Source organism: Microtus oregoni, unplaced genomic scaffold, assembly GCF_018167655.1.
Source record: "Microtus oregoni isolate MIOR12 unplaced genomic scaffold, Mior012 000004F_ref0000308, whole genome shotgun sequence".
Lineage (NCBI taxonomy): Eukaryota > Metazoa > Chordata > Mammalia > Rodentia > Cricetidae > Microtus > Microtus oregoni.
The window spans coordinates 43,666,035-43,686,752 of record NW_024543063.1 but is presented as its reverse complement, the minus strand read 5'-3'; the positions used below and the strand labels follow the sequence as shown (position 1 = coordinate 43,686,752).

At 45.8% G+C, this 20,718-nt stretch overlaps 1 protein-coding gene across 1 annotated transcript in view; it reads right to left on the bottom strand.

The window, feature by feature from the left end:
- The window catches only part of Pkd1l3 (polycystin 1 like 3, transient receptor potential channel interacting), a 54,634-nt gene that overhangs the window by 9,842 nt on the left and 24,074 nt on the right, over positions 1-20,718 (bottom strand). The window contains exons 11-25 of the mRNA XM_041650528.1: positions 19,458-19,651; positions 16,888-17,118; positions 15,041-15,142; positions 14,618-14,796; positions 13,722-13,868; positions 11,487-11,674; positions 10,867-11,078; positions 10,255-10,435; positions 9,298-9,484; positions 8,978-9,212; positions 7,395-7,494; positions 5,335-5,472; positions 3,927-4,112; positions 2,130-2,439; positions 523-656 (exon numbers count right to left, since the gene is read on the bottom strand). Of these exons, the coding sequence (XP_041506462.1) occupies positions 523-656; positions 2,130-2,439; positions 3,927-4,112; positions 5,335-5,472; positions 7,395-7,494; positions 8,978-9,212; positions 9,298-9,484; positions 10,255-10,435; positions 10,867-11,078; positions 11,487-11,674; positions 13,722-13,868; positions 14,618-14,796; positions 15,041-15,142; positions 16,888-17,118; positions 19,458-19,651 (2,724 nt within the window). The remainder of the gene's footprint in view (positions 1-522; positions 657-2,129; positions 2,440-3,926; positions 4,113-5,334; positions 5,473-7,394; positions 7,495-8,977; positions 9,213-9,297; positions 9,485-10,254; positions 10,436-10,866; positions 11,079-11,486; positions 11,675-13,721; positions 13,869-14,617; positions 14,797-15,040; positions 15,143-16,887; positions 17,119-19,457; positions 19,652-20,718) is intronic.

Sequence of the window (20,718 nt, the reverse complement as noted above, 5' to 3'; positions counted from 1 at the left end):
CTCAAAATTGAAGACAGGAAAGAAAGTGATGGGAGAGGAAAGGTGTGCTCATGTTAGGGATGTATAGGAGCTTAAAAGTTAAATCCTCTCCATAGAAAAAGGAACAAAACTAAAAATCCATGAATACACATCATTTTAAAAAATTGGAAAGCCCAGCATGGTGATCCATACTTTTAATCCCAGCACTTGGGAGGCAGAGGCAGACAGCTCTCTCTGAGTTTGAGGCCAGTCTTGTCTACATAGAAAGTTCTAGAAGAGTTAGGGCAATATAGAGACAGCCTGTCTCAAAAAAATCAAATAAAAGAATAAAAAATTGAAAGTTGAATACCAGTTAAAACTAAAAATAGCCTCTGGGGAGTAGGATATAGACAGGCTGTTAGTTGAACTATTTGCCTTTTAAAAAAATCATATTTCTGAGTAATCATTCTAATTAAATTCACTTGAAAGAATGGTAAATGATCAGTAAAGGAGGCCTGGTCCTGAGATGGCCAGCTTGCAGAACAAGGAGAGGAGGCCCCATACCCACACTGTTGGATTCCAAAATGAGGGTCACCGCACACAGCAGGTTCACGTTAGCATTGAAGACTGTAAGCTCCACGAAGAGGACTTTGGTGCCATGATCCAGCCATCGCCTCTGTTCCAGGTGCCGCAGAACTCTGGACACACAGGGAAACAGAGGCAGCTACTTTCTCCACCCGGTGTTGAAATGGAGGACAGTACCCTGGCGCTGTTACAGACCACACGAGAAGCCACTTTCCTTGACCTAGTGCTCCTACAAAAGACCTCATGACCTGTAACACCGAAATTCTCGCGGTAGTGACATGATGGTACACTAAGACACAAGATGTTCACAGGTGTGTACACACCAAGGTTAGAGACTCGGGCGACCCTGTCTGGCGTTTGATCTGTAAGGCAGGATTAATTACATAAACTCCGTCAACTACTATTTGAAACTTTAAATACTCCATACCAACACCTATCCAGTACCAAGAGGTGAAAGAACCATGGAGGTATAAACACCATTACTTGATTGACATTGTCTTAGAGCAGTTCCTTGCTGCTATCGCTTTGAAGCAAGTTTTATTTAAAAATTTTGTTACATTTCTTGGGGTGTGTGTATCATGGTGATCCTATGGAGGTCAGAAATTCTCTCCTGTCACATGGGTTTTGTCTCAGGTCATCAGGCTTAGTGGCAAGCATCTTTACCTGCTGAGCCATCTTGCCTGGTCAGAAAACAATTATTATTTTTTAATATTTATTTATATATTATGTATACAATATTCTGTCTGTGTGTATGCCTGCAGGCCAAAAGAGATGGTTGTGAGCCACCTTGTGGTTGCTGGGAATTGAACTCAGGACCTTTGGAAGAGCAGGCAATGCTCTTAATCTCTGAGCCATCTCTCCAGCCCCCCCAGAAAACAATTATTTTAATTTAGACTTTTTCATTCACAATGGCAAAGACTCTCAGGATTCCTGGATCAAATCACTCTGCAAATCCTTGGCAGTTTAGTTCGGGCGTTGGAACTGTGGGATGATGTTTCACATCATGGTTCACAAATGGTAATGTTCCCATTGATATCTGAAGACTACAGTGTGGCTAAGATAGAACCACCTGAGTTCAGCTACCCCTAGAATTGAAACGAAAATCTCTTTTCAGATTCAAAATGGTCTTTTCTTTTTTTTCTTTCCAAATTGCCAAAACATATTTGTAACTCGAAGTGGACCAGGAAATTTTTAAATTTAAAGCTTTAGTTCCAGGGGCTGGGGTGGTTAAGAGCACAAGCTGCTCTTCCGGAGGACCCAGGGTCAATTCCTAGCAGCCACATGGCAGCTTACAACAATCTGTAACTCCAGTCTTGGGGCATCCGATGCACTCTTCTAGCCTCTGAGGGCACTGCACACATTTGATGAACAGACATACATGCAAACAAAATACCAACACACACAAAATAATAATAATAATAATAAATACATGGTATATTTTCTTAGAAGTGTAAAATAGAAGTGTGCGCATGTATGTACCGGAGACAGTACAGAAGCCTTACAATGGCTGTTGGAATGTCTCAGCTGGGCCCAGATGCCCAGCTGTCCTGAGATGGGCCTCTTGTTCAGGTAGGGCACAGACTCACCTGGCTGCGGCACTGGCGTTTCTCCCAAGCTTCACAACGTATCCTCCTCCCGAGTAAGTGGCAAACTCTCCCTGGATAGGATAGCCTCCCAGTAGCTCCTGATTCTGATAATGCCAAATACTGTCAGTTTCTGTGATGTTTGTATCAGGGGGGGCCCAGTCGACCCCATAGTTCTCTCTGTCCTCCTGATGCTGGGGCTGTGAGTTCTCTGGTTCGTGGAGAGATACTGGGAAGAGTGTGCTATTAGGAATGCGAATCTGGCGAAGCAGAACATTGCCCAGAAGAAAGGAATTCCCATCAGTAATAAATCCTAGTGAGAAAGTAAAATGATCAATTAAAAAGCTGCCTTGCTGCTAACTGAATGAGATAACCCATACACACTTCCTTGGCAATTTTGAAAACACTTAGGGACATGAGCTAATGCAGTCAGACAAAAAGAAAAATATATAATAAATGAAACTGTGTAACTATTTCTGAATGATATACATTATCTAGATAAATTAAGAGGATCAACGGGAAATCTATTAACTTAAAAATGATAATTTATTGGAGCTACTCGGCACCAAACAATAGTATTCATCTCGCCATACCACTTACAATAGGTGCAGAAATAAAACACCTTCTTTAAACAGCAACACCGAAGCTAAACCTAACAAAAGATGGAAAAATCGACCTCCATTCCTTCCTCAAGAGCACACTTTCTGTGCTGACATGAACCAAGCCCTGTTCTAAGGGCATCTGCACCCTCTGAGAGCTCACAGGTGAGGGACAAGAAGGGCAGGTAACACAGGGTGTTCAGGTGTGAGGAGGCCATGTTTTGTGAGGAGCGGCATTGCTGCTAGGCTGACAGGGAGAAGAGTCTCTGGTGGAGTGGCGCGGGAGAGACCCTGATAGAGTCCCAAGCACCATGTAGATTCCAGCAGGGGAGCAGCAAGTTCTCAAGGTGGTGATGGCATGACTGATGTATTTAGTGAGAGTGACAGGAGCATCAGTGAGAGGAGGAGAGATGAGGTGACTCTTCATGTAGCTAGGGCTGGATGGAGCAGGTCCTGACAACTCTGCGGGGATTCGACACTTTATTCTGAATGTCCTTGTTGGGAGATTTTGAGCAGGGGGATCACAGCTTTATGATTTAAAGATACAGAGAAGATGAAGGATGGAGAAAGGGCTGCCTTTATGAAGGTGGGACCCAGCGCCCTGGTTTAGCTCTAACTGATGATTCTTCTGAGTGAAGGCGGCAAAGCCTGCTGCTGCTCCAGGGCCCCTTGTGCACGTTGGAAATGCTTCCACTGTGCGGGGATGATGTGAGCAGCTCTGGTGCTTTGCTAATAGGATTAGTTATTGACACAATAAAAACAATCTGGAAACATTTGTTTTTCAGTGCTGGTGATTGACCACTACTCTACATCCCAAGCCCTTGTTTCTTTTCTTTTGTTTTGAGATAGCCTCACTATGTAGCCCAGGCTGGCCTCTACTTCCCAACTACCAGGATTTTAGACATCACGAACCAATACATCTGGTTGGAAATACTTATTTTAGACTTAATAAGTTTGAGTGTGCTGCCTGTATGCACGTGTGTGCACTACATGCAGGTTTGGTGCCCGAGGTCGGAAGAGGATGCCACCAGTCACCATGAGTCATTAACTGAAGCTTCTCGGGTGGAGTCCAGGGACTTTGCAGTGTCCACAGAGGTGCGGCCACACCGAGAAGCCAGCTGATCTTTCTCTGGTTTTCCATGGGTTATAGTAGGGGTTTCAGGAGAGCTAATTGCACCTCCCAGCTGCCCACGGTCCTTACCGCTGTAATCCCCATACAGGTTGGGAAGGAGGGTGTGGTTGGCCCAGGGGTAGAAATCCTTCAGAAGTTTGATTTCGGAGAAGCGGTGGGAAAACCTCTTCGAGATAGCCTGATGGAGGAGGAACTGACTGGAGTCCCTGGCGGAGTAGACGGTAGCCATCAGCAGGCCCAGAAAGAGGATCTGGACTAGTTCACAAACAAACAAACAAAAAAAATCCTATCTGAGCAGTTGCTTTAGAAATCTAAACCTTTCCCATTTTTCTTACACCTAAATACTCTTGCAGGTCAAAAACAGTCAAACTGGAGCGGGACATAGTGACACACACCTTTAACCCCAGCACTCGGGAGGCAGAGGCAGGTGGGCCTCTGTGAGTTTGAGGCCAGCCTGGTCTACATAGTAAGTTCCAGGACAACCAGAGCTACATAGTGAGACCCTGTATCAAAAAAGCCAAAAAAGCCAAAAAAAAAAAAAAAAAAAAACCAATCCCCTCAAAACAAAAAAAAAAAAACCCTAGCAGTTGAAATAGGCAACCCAATGTGTATGCATGCACACACACAACACACACAGAGTAATATATACATACATCTGTATACACAGAATATACATATATGTGTATATACAGAAATATTATATATTTTTCATTTTTCAGAATCATTCTGCCAATAATCAGAAATTTAACTCAAGAGACATCCCCCATAAGCATACTGCATTTGGACTCTCAGAGGTAAGTGCTCTTTCACATTCTGGCTTCACAAGGGGAAGGCATGAAAAAAGAAAAGAACAAGAAAGTTGTTGCTTTCTGTTCTCTGGTCCAGGAAATCCAGTTGTGTGCTAAGTACGTCAAACCCAGCATTTAGGAGAACCGTTTTCCAAAGCAATTTCACCCCCACTCCAGGGAATACACAAACTGGGTATTGTTTCCCCCTCAGAAAAACATGAGGACTGGAAGCTCAGGGTTCTTCCGTGGATCACTTCACCTCAGTTGCTGGAATGCTAAATTTCATTTTTTTTAAAAAATGTGTAGACCAGGCTGGCCTCAAACTCGTGATCCTCCTGCTTCTGCCTCCTTCAGCAAATCCTACCGGTGTGCACCACCACAAATGGTTAAATTTCATTTTCTTTCTTTCTTTCTTTCTTTCTTTTTTTTTTTTTCGAGACAGGGTTTCTCTGTGGTTTTGGAGCCTGTCCTGGAACTAGCTCTTGTAGACCAGGCTGGTCTCGAACTCAAAGAGATCCACCTGCTTCTGCCTCCCGAGTGCTGGGATTAAAGGCATGCGCCACCACCACCTGGCTCTAAATTTCATTTTCAAAGACACTTTTCTGTTCTTCCCCGTTTTCCATCTTATTGTCCCCGCCCTCCCCTCGACAGTGTGTACCGAGGTGCTTGCCGCCGCCACCCCTTCATACCCAGGCTACCGCCAGTCAGCTTGAAGAGCTGCTTCTTCCAGGCTCTTCCTGGGTGCCTGGCAGAGCTGGCCACTGCTGGGGCCGTATAGACGGGATTGTTCTTATCTCTCAAACCAGGAGCTGATGAGGAACACTTCGCTGTCAAATATTGAAATATAGGTCAAAGAAATGTTATATTTCATTACAAGGCTGCCAACTGTTTGTTGAGCATCTGTTGCAGGCATCTCCGTTTGAATGCTGGAGGGACAGAGAAAATGATATCTAAGCAGTACCTCTCTATCTATGGGGAAGAGGCCTGGGTTTGCCTTCTTAAAATTCCAACCCATTGGGGACCAAACTTATAGAAGACGATAGAAACTGGTTACTAGAAAAATGAAATTCAGCACCAGTAAGGTAGCTGTCGAGTCCTCATCTAACACGCATGAACCATGGTACCATACCAAACAACAACCCTAGCGTGTTCTCCTTCCTGGCAATGCCTTTGTTCTCAGAAGTAGCCCAGGCTGGCCTCGCATTTCTACTGAGCACATCCCTAGCCTTTTCATCTTAAAAGTTAGATTCAATGGGCATAAAGGAATTTGCTGTCTTCTGTCTTAGACTAGAGACCTGCGCTCCCACTCAGTGGAGTGCGCTTGGGGAACACTGTTCTCAAGTCTAGCATGGGTGGAAATCACCTGGACTTCTACTCAACGCAGATTCAGGAAAGGGCCCAACACTGAGCTCTTCTGAAGAATCCAGGAGGGGACAATGGTCTGCCTTAAAGACTATACGGAGCAGAAGAACATATAGATTTATAAGCGAAAGGGGAGGTTAGAGACAGAGGTAGGGAAAGAGACAGAGAGAGTCAAAGACATCACCAGCATGCCTGTGCCAAGTATGATACAATCATTGGAAAATAAACAAAACTTCTCCAAAGAAAGTTTGGAGATGGCATCACAGAGGAATTGGCATTTGACGTTTCTTCTCAGTGCTGGGACTCACACCTTAGGGCCTTTTGTATGCCAGCAAGCACTCTTACCCTGAGATACATCCCACACAACATTTGTCTTAAGGGCAGGTCATAAATCTTCAGATGGACAAGAACTTTGAAAAAGAAGTCACTTCACATAAAGAGAATAGCTCAAATGCATAAAAAATGATGCCCGGTGGTGGTGGCACACACCTTTAATCCCAGCATTTGGGAGGCAGAGGCAGTCAGATCTCTGTGAGTTCTGGTCTACAAGAGCTAGTTCCAGGACAGGCACCACAGCTACAGAGAAAACCTGTCTCAAAACAAACAAACAGCAAAACAAAACAAACAAAGAAATGAAATAAGGACTAGAAAGGCATTTCAAGTGAGATTGTTAATTTGTAAAACCTCACTAGGGTGGAGTGCCTAGCCTTTAGCTTAAGCAAGTGATTGCTAGCTTCATGTCCATCACATTCTCCTCCTTGTCGTACCCCTTCCTTCCCTCAGAGAGGGAACCCTTTTCTGAGTTTTAGAGATTTATAGGGGATTTATAGGAGATGCACACATATGCTGTAGCCAACACATGTATAGCATTGTGCTAGCATTTTTGCATTTTGCACTTTTGGCTCAACGTTGCATTGCAACATTCCTCCAGGTGGTGTGAGTAACTTTTAGTCAGTTTTTTTTTTTTACAGGTTGTAACCCCTCAGACTTGGTGATGGAGTGCAGGGAGTAAGGGTACTTAGGGTTACTCTAATGTTTAGAGCCATGGTGGTGATGCCACCTGACAGAAATGAGAAAATACAGAAGAATGGATTTGTGGGGCAGGCAGACAGCTCGGTCAGAGGCAATTGAAGGCATTCAGGTAGAGATGACAGGCAGTACAAACACCATCTGGGGCTCAGGAGGGAGGAGAGATGGAGCAGAGCACAGAAGTACTGAGAAGAAGCACTGGTTTCCAGGGGATGCTTGAGTGTGTGACACGGGGCTCCTGGGCAGAGAACATGGCCTCTCTGAGCACATTGGAATCACTGAGGTGGCTCGAATTCTACTGTTTTTACATGGTCTGCTCTTCATAAAACTAAACAGTAGCTGGGATTATTGGAATTACCCCAAAGTGCTACGATTCTCTTGGCATGTTGTTCCTTGTCTTTGTTAAGCCATGGCATCTGGTTCGCTGTCAGTGAGAACAGGAAGGAGAGGACGATCACCTGGAGACAAGAGTCACAGGGGAACTCCGTGAGCAGGTACTGCAGAGCCCCAGACAATGATGTCATACATACAGTGGGCTGGGGACTGATAGCATGCCCCATTCACTCATGCATTTATATTAGCTTGTAGCCATGGCATTCCCATGGAGATCTGGGTAACTTCTCAGAGTCTTTATTTCCTTCTACCATGCAGCATCCCGGGATCAAACTCAGGTTCCTTTACTGACGAGAGACAGAACTGGTTCCTCAAGTATGTATTTTCATGTTAACTTCTCTACGCGTTGTCATGATTTTATGTTTTAAAATGTTTAATTTTTAGAGAAATATAAATTTTCGAGATATACAGATGAAAGTCATGTGAACTTTGGAAGTTTCTTTTTCAAAGCAGATGAAACAATGTTGGCCATCACTGGTACTCTCTGTTGTTGGGTATCGGAACTCGAGAGTGCATTATGTTATTTTTATACTTTGGTGTGCTTTGACTTTTCCTTAGTCAAAAATCTTTATGTTCACTGATTTTTTTTAAAAAAAATTTATCTATTTTATTTTGTGTGGATGAGTGTTTTGCCTTCGTTTATGTATGTATACCACTTGCATGCCTGGTACCCTCAGAGGTCAGAAAAAAGGAACTGGAGTTACGGATATCTGCGAGCCACTGTATGGGTGCTGGGAATCAAACCCGGGTCCTTGGCAAAAAGCAGCAAGTACTCTTAACTGCTGAGCCATCTTTCTAACCTCAATTATGTTTCTTTGAAAAAGTGGCTTGTTACCTGGAGGTGGTGGTGCATGTCTTTAGTCCCAGCACTCAGGAGGCAGAGGCAGGCGGAGCTCTGTGAGTTCGAGGTCAGCCTGGTCTCCAGGACAGCCAGGACTATACAGAGGAACCCTGTCTCGAAAAACCAAAAAAGGTGTTTTTTTTTTAAAAGTTACTGTCATTATTTTATTTCTTATTATTAATATTGCTATTACCATTGTGTGTGTATTGAGTGTTGTGTGCATACATGCTGTGCAGTACTTGTGGAAGTCAGAGGACAACTCCATGGAGTTGGTTCTCTCCCTCCACCTTCATGTGGGTCCCTGGGATCAAACTTAAGTTGTTAGACTTCAGGGATCAGACAGCAAGTGCCTTTGCCTGTCGAGTCGTCTCATCAACCACAGTGTTTGACCTGGAACTCACTGTGTAGACCAGGCTGGCCTCAAACTCACAGAGATCTGCCTGCCTCTGCCTCCGGAGTGCTGGGATAAAAGATGTGCACCACCAACGCCCGGTCACAATGTTTGATTTTTAAAAATTATCTCCATCTTCATATGCTAATCTATTAGCTGCTAGTCATTTCCTGTTATTAACACAACAGAGATCCCTAACAGATATCATTCTGCCTGTTGATTTCTTTCCTAATTTTCAAAACACCTGGGTTTACACACATGGCCTCAGTTTCTCCAGCTTTCTACAACTGTAATGGTCCATCCCATTCTTCAGTACCTTCATGGGCTGGCTGACGAAGATGTCTTGAAGGACTGATAGCAGCATCGAAATAACCCAGCTGGTGGCTTGGTCTTTGCTCAGCTCCAGGCTATAAAGTGTTGTGAAAAAAGCTGAAACCAGGCTCATGACACCTAGGAGGAGCCAGCAGCTGTACTTCAACCACCTGACCAGGCACAAAGACATGTGCTTCTTCCCTTCTTCTGGGCTTAGGACTGGGAAACTGGTCGTGTGCCTGAAGAATAGAAACTGAAGGAATCGTTTCCGGCCAGATACCAAGAGAAAGTTTCCGGGTAGGGACGGGGGTCCGGGGTGCTTACCTGCATGGCCCTCCATCCCTGGGAAGAATCTGCGTTTGCAGGAGTTCCTGGAGGTTTTGGAGTTGGCTAACCGCTCCTGAGAAGTCACAGGGCTGGTGGGCCTGAGCAGCACCGAGCGCACTTAGGTGGGATTTCAGTCTCTGCAGAACTTGGAGCAGATAGCGGCAGAAATGGTGGTGGTTTTCCGCTGTGGTTTTATTTCGGTTGACATATTCACAGATGGGAGATTTCAGTAAATATGGATCAGAGGTGGAGATGAGCAATTTATTAGGTGGCAGTAAAGTTAACACTTCCCAGTACTGATGGAGACAGGCTCCAGCAACTGCCTGCCGTACTGTTCCCTCCTGAGGGTGCAGACGCAGCTCACTAGTGTATGCTTCTGAACTTTGACCCAGACAACTCTTCAAACCTTACTGAGCTTCTCCGCCTGAGCTCCAGCACATGCAGCCTGGACTAGCAAGTTCCCAAACTGCTTTCAAAAGTCATAGATCATGCCACCTCTCCATTCAAGGGAAGGAGAAGATGACATGGCAGGCTCAGCTGATGGAATATGGGGTCTCAATATTTTTTACGTTTTTGCAATTAGTACTAAGGTTTTATTTTATTTTATTTTTTTTTTTTTGATTTTCGAGACAGGGTTTCTCTGAAGTTTTTGGTGCCTGTCCTGGAACTAGCTCTTGTAGACCAGGCTGGCCTCGAACTCACAGAGATCCACCTGCCTCTGCCTCCCGAGTGCTGGGATTAAAGGCGTGCGCCACCACCGCCCGGCAGTACTATGGTTTTATTATCAGATTATCTAGACGCCAAGAAACCAAAGCTATCAGCTCAAGCTATCAGCTTAAGGAAATTAAATAGGCATAAACTGTCTTGTGCTGAATGGCAAAAATGACTAAGAATTTAAAGTATGCAAGGGCGTGGAGGCGACGCTAGATGAGTTACTAAATCACTGGACTTTACCGGCTTCCCTCCGGGCTTCCCTCTGCTGGTGACAGCCTTGCTCTTCTAAGTGAGAACAAATGAGGCTGGATAAAAGCGTCACCAGCGTGTCAATGTCACAAGAACTCCACGAAGACTGTTCACGTTCCGAGAGCAGGTGAGCATTTCTTCTGAGCAGGAACCCCACAGTTTGCTTCAATTCCTGGATATGGAACCGAGTTGAGAGACTTCATTTTGTCTTGCATTAGCCCAGCACTGAGCGCCACTTACAGACTGGCAAGCCTTTTTCTTTTAATCAAGGGTCCATGCCTAGTGTAAGGAAAGAGTCAGCCCACAGTGGCTTCAAAACCACTTCTATGAGAGACTATAGCACGAGAGAGGGACAGTTTGCTCAAACATCAAAAACTGAAACAGCTCCAGGGTAGTACAGGCTGCCCCAACACTCAGACTCCAGAGCGGTTAGTAATCTTTGAAGAAACTTAGAACCGAGATCAAGTCAGCGGACAGGACTTAGGGGAAAGACAGAAAAGGAACCAGGACCCTGTGAGCCTCTGAAGGAGTCCTCCAGGACTCTATCCCTCCACACAGATGGGGGAGGGTACCTTACATACAAAAATTAGATCGGAAGCTTACCATGACCACCTGTGTAGGAGATGGGGACTCACACACAAGACCTGAGGGGCAGGCAGCCTGGGTGGGAGGAAGAGGGGGCAGAGTTTCTAGTGGGTGAATCAACTGGAAGAGCCGCCCAAAGACAAGATGGATAGGGAAGAGGATGATGGCAGTCTGGAAGCTGATGACTATCTCTGACCAGGTCACAGCCAACGGACCTACGAAAGGAGAGCCTGGCTTAGCTTCCACCCTCCTGGGTTAGAGCTGCTTACGTGGGGACTTATCTGGAGGTAGAAAGTTTTCCATGGCAGTAAATCATGAGATATTTTTTTTTTTGAGACAGGGTTTCACTGTAGCTTTGAAGCTTGTCCTGGAACTAGTTCTTATAGCCCAGACTGACCTTGAACTCACTCAGATTCATCTGTCTCTGTCTCCTGAGTGCTGGGATTAAAGGCATGTGCCAACACCACCTGGAAATGGTTTTATTTATCAACGAGAGCACCAAGAGAATGTGTTAGCATATGACGTCAGGGAAATGAAGGTACACCGTGACTTGATCCCTAATCCTCAAAGAGGGAAAGACAGTCAAACACTGCACACTGCAGACAGCACGCATCCCGGCTCACGTGTGCTTTGCTCACCCCTCTTGGCCGTGGTAGCACCCATCTTCCAGAACATAACGTTGATGACCATGTCACAGAGGAGCAGCGTCATGCAACACGAGAGGCGCTGCACTCTCGTAAACTGGCTCCAGGGATGTCGGGTTGCGACCGAAAGCCACAGGTAGTCCTGGGTGAACTTCTCTACGATCGTGGAGGAGAACAGGTGGCTAAAATGAGAAATTAGATAAGAAAATCAGCTTAGTTTTTCTTTTGCGTGCGGGGCTTTAAGCGTGAGGTCAGAGGAGTCAGTGCTCTCCTTATGCAGCGTGGGTTCCAGGGATTGAATGCAGGTCACCATGCTTAGCAGCAAACGCCTTTACCATCCCACCAGCCTGAGTTTTCACTCTGAAGCAACCTAGACCGAGGCATGGTTTGTCCAGCAGCAAAATGCACAGCACCTTTTCAGCCTCCACGTACATCTTTCTGATCAAGCTTTCAGATAACATGTATTATGTGAGATTAAAACAAGCTTTAAGACTTATTTCTTTTATTTTGTATGTGTGGGTATTTGCTTGCATGAACCAGAGCTAGGGCACGGGATTCCTAAAGGGCTTAGAAAAGCTCTGATAACACTTCTGGAATCCAGAAGCCACGTGCGTGTGTAAGGCTGTGTGTTGTGTGTGTGTTTGGGGAACTCTCCAGGTCTTAGATAACCTTAAAACTCTTGGCAAGGTGCCTTGTAGTCAGATTGATAACTATCTTTTTTTTATAGAATAGGATGTATTCAATCTGTAAAGATTATTTTCTTTTTTTAATTTTTATTTATTTTTTTTTAAGACTTATGTATTAATTATGTATACAGGGTTCTTCCTGCATGTATCCCTTCAGGCCAGAAGAGGGCACCAGATCTCATTACAGATGGTTGTGAACTCAGAACCTCTGGAAGAGCAGGCAGTGCTCTTAACCTCTGAGCCATCTCTCCAGCCCGGATAACTATCTTAAATGTCATCATAGAACCTTCATCCAGCAACTGATGGAAGCAGATGCAGAGATTCACTGTGGAGCACTGGGCTGAGCTCCAAAAAGTCCAGTTGAAGAGAGGGAGGAGTGAGAATATGAGCAAAGGGGTCAAGACCATGATGGTGATACCCACAGAAACAGCTGACCTGAACTAACGGGAGCTCACCAACTCCGGGCTAACAGCGGGGGGAACAAGCATAGGACCAAACTAGGCCCTCTGAAGGGGTGACAGTTGTATGGCTGGGGCAGTCTGTGGGGCCACTGACAGTGAGACCAGAATTTATCCCTAGTGCTTCAACTGGCATCTCGGGTTTCTCTGTGTAAGAGCCCTAGCTGTCCTAGAACTAGCTCTGTAGACCAGGCTGGCTTCAAACTCAACAGAGACCCACCTGCCTCTGTCTCCCAAGTGCTGGGATTAAAGGCGTGCTCCACCACTGCCCGGCTTGTTATGCCGTTGTTTATGGGTTTCAGTTTGGGCCAAAGTAACCCAGGAGGACCCTGTATAACCAGCTAGCACACACCAAATATGACTGAGGACACAGGCAATATCAAGCCACATAGCCTGTACTGGGTCAGGTAAACTATAAACTCTATGCTCATGTGACAATTTAAATATATTTTCAAAACTCACTTGACTTCTCCCATTGAATGGTGGACTGTCTCTTCCCTGGGAAGCTCTACAGAGCAGGGTCAGAAAGAGCAGGAATGACTTGGTTCTTCTGAAATGCCAGTCTAGGAAAAGCTGGTCACAAGAGAAAGCACCCAGCTAGCCCGGGGCTGCCATGCTGGGGTAGCCATGTGTAGGTGCTGTATGGCTGACAGCCGTCACCACCTGCTGACCATGGTGCCAGCATGAAGTCTCAGATGACTACAGACCCAGCCAATCTGAAGGAAACCAACTACCCAGGTTTTCCCTTTCCTTAATTTCTCAAGATCATAACAAAAATAGGATGGTGGTTTCTTCTGTGGCAACAGAATGGGAGCGGCTTCTCAGAAGTAACGGTTGCTTACTGTTCCCGCCATACAAAGGGAGAAAAGGGAACATTCCTGAGGAGAGGTTAGGGACTACATTTAGGCGTTTTATCTAAGTTCACATGCTTGGCCTCTTGCAGCCATTCATTTTGGTCTGAGGAAGGAATTGCCAAGAAGAGTCCAAAATTGTGAGTTGAAAAGTTTGATGGAGAGACGACGAAGAGTAAAGAGCTGAGAGATAGCCCTCTAAGCTCACGTCAGTGTCTGCACGGACAATTGTACCTGAAGGAAGAGAGCTCCCTCCTGGAGGCGGGTGTGAAGACCCGATCACGCTCGCAGTGGCCCAAGTCCACTGCCAGCCAACAACTGCACCGGAAATGCCATTTCTTCTTCACAGTCATGTCGCTGACGATCACTTGGCTTACATACCTGCAGTCAGATCAGGGCCGCCATGTTAGGAAGTGGGCATCGACTGTCTGCTGTGCGATAAGAGGGTCACCTTGCACCTGCAGTGAGGACCCAGGTAAGCAACTGATGCTTTGCCAGGCAATAAGGATAGGTAGGCAAGCCAGTCTCACCTGCTGCCCTCAGGAAGGTCATGTCCAAGATGGCTGACTGCAGACTTCACTACTGATGTGTGTGTGTGGGTGTGTATGAGTGTATCTTTCAACTTTTTTTGTTCCATGCGTGATAATGTTCTATTATTTCTTAATGTCACCGTGACTGCTGTACACAGTTATGACGCCTTAAAAATGAGGGGGGGTCATCCTCCATTATACAATCCCTCCCCATATCGTTAGTGTCCTTATTTCTCTCTGGGTTTTCTTCTCTAAAGGCCTGAATCCAGCAGCCGCTCGTTATGATTTGGCTGAATACATTATTGTTTACGGTGGAAACTTGTTGGTCTCCCGTAAGGTTACAGGGGACCTAGACACCAGAGCCAGTGAGGGGGCTCAGTGAGTAAGGGCTCTTGCCATCAAGTCTTACGACCTGAGCTCAATTTCCAGAACCCATCTGGTGGAAGGGAGACTCTCACATCGACCCTTAACCTCCATTCACGGGTGAACGGTGCGCACGTATGCATACAAAAACACATAAATAAATAAATGTAAAAATCTAAAACAAACAAACAAACAAAAATTAAAAGAAAACTAAGCCAGCACAGGGCAGGTAGTTACCAAGAAGGGTTGTCGCCAGAATTGTCATGCCACAGCCGAAGGCCATGCAGGTCCCCCAGCCAGGACCCAGTGGAGAGGAGGAAAACGTCCAGTGCTCCCTGCTCGAAGACTCTCTTCTGTGGGTCACAAAGGTGGTGGGGCTCGCTGTGCCCCTCGGAGCCATAGAGGGTGATGACAACCTAAGACGTGACGAGGAGAGATAAAACACAAGGCACTGGGACACATTTGGGCTTTTCCTTAAGTGGAAAGAAGCAGCCATGGGAAGTTGTACAAGTTGGACAAGGGTTCCTCGCATACACTTCAGGCTTAGGCAATGCCAATCCCCATGATTTCTTTTAAAGCACTATTGGACACCAAGATATGGCCAGGTTAGAGTGTGCCTCGTCGCAGAAGACACACAGCAATGAATGTGGCTCTGCTAACCTGGGCTGTTGTAGCAGCCCTCCTTCGATACCCAGTGTAGACCTGGATAAGGTAGTGAAATGCAGAGCTGGGGTCGTTGTCAGCCAGGATGGTCAACTTCACCTGTGGGCAGAGAAGAAGCGATGAGCTTGCCAGGTCTCTATTCAGTAGAGCCCAGCTGGGAATAGGCTGCTCCGTGGCAGCGTTGGAACCCCATGGGAAGCAGTGGGAAGTGATGTTACCAGGCAAGCACCCAAGCCAAGTGACCAGAGGGACGAAGTCTGAAACTCCAGGCTCTGTCTTTAAAAGGGAACATCCTCAGATTCGCCTGAGGCCTCAGGCATCAAGCCCTCCACCTCCCTCCCGCTGAGGAGGAGCTTGCAATGTAGAGGACCCCGAGGGAAACTGGAGTTTCAGATGAACGGTGAGGGCCATGACTCTTGCTGCTTATATGAAATGAAAACTAAGCTGCTGTCTTTTTTGTTTGTTTGTTTGTTTGTTTGAGACAGGGTTTCTTTGTATACAGCCTTGGCTGTTCTGGAACTCACTTTGTAGGCCAGGCTGGCCTCGAACTCAGAGCTCCATTTGCCTCTGCCTCCTGAGTGCTGGGGTTAAAGGCGTGCACCACCACTGCCCAGCCTGTCTTGTACTTTTATTTTCTAAAGCTGGTGACATTTCACCCAGGACTCCACCTCCCAGAACGTCCAAGTACAAACAAGGGGCTGCAGTGTGGCTATTTGGTAGAGCCCTTGCCTAGCATGTATGAGGCCTTGAAGAAAAAAAGAAGAAGAAATGTATAAAACAGAAATTAAGAAAAAGATGCCAAAGTATTTCACTGTTTCAAATTTTTTTCTAATCATAGCTAGGTGTGGTGGCACTTGGGAGGCAGTGGTAGGTGGATCTATGTGGGCTCGAGGCTAGCCTGGGCTATGCAGTGAGTTTCAGGCTAGCCAGTACTACTCAGTGAGATCCTGTCTAAAAGAAATTTGCCCAGCCAAGTAAGGTGCCTCACATCAGTAATTTTAGCCCTTGAGGATTACTGTGAGGTCAAGGCCAGCCTGGACTATATCATGTGTTTCCTGGCTCAGGTTGGGGGACAGTATAAAATTGTGTCTCACGACACAGAAAATAATTTTTAAAAATCTTAGCATTTATTTATGTGTGTGTAGGATGGAGGCACAGATGTGCCATGACACACAAGCGGAGGTCAGAAGTCAACTGCTGTTCTCTCTCTGTCATGTGCATATTGGGATCAAACTCAGTTCACTGGGCTTAATGCCAAGCACCTTTATCCAGGGAGCCATATCGCCAGCCCCAGGAAAGCATTCTTTCCTAGTTTCCTGTATGTTGTAGTTATGTTAAACTATAATTTGACTCAGCATACCTTTTTCTAGTGTATAAGGTGAGATAAATATGAGTCCCATAGCTGGGAAGCGGTGGTGGCGCACACCTTTAATCACAGCATTTGGGAGGCAGAGGCAGGTAGGTTCGAGACCAGCCTGCTCTACAGTGCAAGTTCCAGGACAGCCAAGGCTACAGAGAAACTCTGTGTTGAAAAAAACCAAACAAAAATGAGTTTGATTTCAGTTGAGTTCTTATGACAGCTATTTCCTGGTTTATTTCTAATGTGCTTGACTCTTGTTATGATACAACCTTAGCACTAAACAAACAAACAAACAAACAACAAAAAAAAACCCACAAAGAAAGAAAAAGAAAAAAGCGACTTTGTTTTGTGACAGTAGACAAGCAGAAAAATGTAATACTACCCCACTCAAATGTCTCTGCTCCCTGGCCTATAATGCCTACCTCCCCCCATCTAACTCGACACACTCAAGACACGGTGGCCTTTGGAGCCCAGGCCTTCTCACCTTCTGCAAGTCTGCTCGATCCTTCCTCCAAGCCCACGTGCCTAGGAGGAGATAGAATCCTAAAAGGCTGGCCAGCAGCGACACCCCAACAGGGTTGCTGGTCACATGAAGAAGCAGTTTGATGGTGTTTTCCACATCTACCGTCCTGGGCAGGATGAAGAAGTCACTGCTGAAGAAGGTCAGGTGGTTACAGAGACACTGTGTCTTCAGCATGGTGCTCTGCAGCCCTACCTGGAAGGAGATGGAAGACGCCAAGACTAAGGTAGAGTGTGCTAAGGAGCAGCAAGCAGGAAATGCAACACCGGCAGCCTTGAGACAGAAGAGGATATGAAGATTGTTTTCTATACGCTTATTTCTGTGCATGTGCGTGGCTGATCATGCACCATAGGGCAGATGTGGATGCCAGAGGACGGCTTGCAGGAATGAGTCCTCTCCTTCTACCACAGGGGTTCTAGGGGTTGCATTCAGGCTGGCTTGCTAGGCAGCCCTGCATGTGTGCAATCTTCTTCACTGATGTTCCATTGCTGCACCCCCAGTTTCTATCGTGGTACCTCGCATGTAAGGTGTCTATTGAGTATGTGCAGGAAATCTAGGGCCGGGGCTACCCTCGACAGGAGGGAGGGAGTGGAAACAGTACGTGTGTGCTTTCTATTATTCCTGAGAGTTTAGTTATTTTTAATACTCTGGATGAGGCCAGGTGTGATGGCCTGTGCCTATAATCCCAGCATAACCAAGTGAATTTTTAAATTGATATTTATTGAGTGCTACATTTTTCTCTGCTCCCCTCCTTGCCTCTCCCCTCCTCCCTTCAATCCTCCCCCAACCAGTGGATTTCTATGAGATTCAGGCCAGCTTGGGCTACATAATTAGACCCTACATAATTAGTCTCAAAATAAAATAACAACAACCCCCAAAACCCTCTGAATTAGAAAAATAATAACTTTGAGCAAACTGAGTGGTTTATGTTTAGAGTTTTTAAATTATTCCCTCTAATTCTCCATATGGGATAATATTTCTTCATAATGTATATTTTCAAATTGTACCAATAAGTATGAATGCATGGACGCTACCAATATATGTTTGAATTGGTGAACGAAGGCCTCTAACATGAGCTCAGTGGTAGAGTGCTTCCCTAGCAAGCCTGATGCCTTGGATGGGATTGATCCCTTCCACTGAAAATATTGCCTCCATGACTAATTCCTTAGTTCTGCCACACGATGCTAAGTCCTGGCTGCTCAGTCACTACTCTCCTGTACTCAGAGGCAGCATCACAGAGGGCTTCAGTGGAGTAGAACCATCCTAATGATTCTGTTATCAGTGCTTGTGTCCTGACAGCATAAACGCTCTTGAGTCTTGCTCTTCAATGGTTTCTCCGAAACGTGGTGCGGCGGCATTGCCTAGCTCACCCACAGCCAACAGCAGAACCTGCTTCTTAAGATGCTCCTGACTGGGGGATTTGCCTGAGAAGCAGCTGCCAGAAATTACTGTTTGAGGCAGTTGTTTTCTTGAGAATTTCATTTTGTCCTTGACAAGCTTTTTTTTTTTTTAAACATAGGGTCTCACTATGTAGCTCAGGCTGGACTTGAACTCATGCCCCCCTGTTCTGCCTCCCAAGTGCTGGGGATACACACAAACACCACAACACCCAGATCCAGTCCCAGACCTTGGAAAAGGAGCTTCACAATTACCAGGGGCTTGCATCAGTGTGGTGTCCCTGAAGTAGACAGTAGATCAGGCTGGCACCCACAGGATCAAGGATATGCAAGCTGGGTGTGGTGATGCATGGGAGAACTGGAGGCCAACCTGGGCTATGTACTGAGAGGTATGATGTTGTCTGAAAGGGTCAGATACCAGGGACAAGATGATGTCTGTAAATGTGACACTCTGTCCTTGCCTGCATGGGGTGTACAAGAATCTACAATGTATTCTTCTTTTTTAAGGCTTACTTTTATTTTTATTTGTGTGTGTGTGCGTTGTGTGTGTGTGCATGCATGTGTGTGTGTGCATGTGTGCATGCGTGCATGTGTGTGTGCATGTGTGTGTGTGTGTGTGTGTGTGTGTGCTTGAAGAGGCTAGAAGAAGGCACTGGATTCCCTAGAGTTACAGGTGACAGCTGTAACCCAATATGTGGGTGTTGGGAACTGAACTTGGGTCCTCTGGAAGAGCAGGAAATGCTCTCAGCTGCTGAGCCACCTCTCCACCCCTATCTATAACATTCACAACTGGAAATGTTCTCTTCTGTCTAGCAGGAGGCTTGTTTCTTTTAGCCATCGCAGATTTAGCAAGCAGCTCCCACATCTGCTTTCTCTTTCGTTTATGGCTATCAGGTGGCACTCAGTGCCCAGCACTGCCGGGCTTGCCTGAAACTTCACTGAGATGGAAATTAGAAAAACACAGCATGGACCTGCTGTTCCAGAGACATATCTGCCAGGCTACCACAGGCCACCGTCCTCTTTGTCCCCAGGATGATTTGTTTTCCTTCCTATTGCTGTTGTGTCTGGCCTATGCCCAAGGAGGACAGGGAAAGGGATGCAGGTAAGGTCTAAGAGAGCCCCCCACTCCCCTCTTACTTGGCATCCATCGCTCCTCCATGTCCTGTTGTTTCGGTCCCAGAAATAGCACTGGGTTACAGCAGTTACCACTGAGACCAGGATAGGTGTGTGCTGTGTGGCCTCTGTACTTTTATTTACCACGGCCATTATGTAGTAGGTGCCAGTCCCGTACTGCAGGCTCTCCGGTGTCAGCACCCATGTGTACTCCTCATCTTAGAACAAAGAATCATGGATTGTACTTCCAATGGGACGAAATGCCTTCAGATCCACTATCTTGCAAATGCGGATACAAATCAAGTACCAGAAATGTGTACAATAAAGACCGGTGACACAATCTTGAATTCTGCCTCCAATCCGTTCTAGTAACAGGAATCACGTTCTTTTGATTCATACGCAATTAGGTCTAATGAATTGGAATACACTGTGAGCTTTAGAAAATGAAACCATCACACTTGGGCTGTGTACTGGTTTGAATAAAAATGGCCCCCATCGACTAACATATTTGAATACCCAGTCATCAGGGAGGGGCACTCCTTGAGAAGGATTAGAGGATGTGACCTTGTTGAATGGAAGAAGTGTGTCACTGGGTGTGTGCTCTGCTGTTTCAAAAGTCCAGCCAGACCCAGTGTCTCTCTCTCCCTGCTGCCCGCAGACCTGGATATAGAACTCTCAGCTACTTCTCCAGCATTGTGTCTGCCTGCACGCTGCCATGCCTCCCTCCATGAAGACAATGAACTAAACCTCTGAAACCAAGCAAGCCCCAATAAAATGCTTTCTTTTGTAAGAGTTGCTGTGGTCATTCACAGCAATAAAACACTGACTAAGAGACAGGTACTGTAGCTCAGTGAGAAGAGTGCTTGCCTAACATATATGAACCTAACATATATGGGGTTTGATCCCCAGCATCAATAAACCCACCATGGTGGCACAGAGCTGTAATCCTTGCTAGCACTTGAGAGACGGAGACAGATTCCTAACTTCTCTGATGATGCTATTTTGTCTTATATCAAGACTTAGTATCTCTGACCCTTACTCAAATCTAAGACTAAAAATAAAAATTGGGATATGTATTTCATGTACATTCATCTATATCTTATCAAACTTGAAATAATATGATATGGCCATGGCACTAGAATTTTATTTCTTATAGTTGGTCTCAATTTTTTTTTCATCATAAGGATTGAATCTCAGCCTTGTCATACTAAACACTTGTTCTACCACAGAGCTATGCCCCCTAATATGTTTATGGGTGTTTTCAACAACACTGAAATTTGAGTTT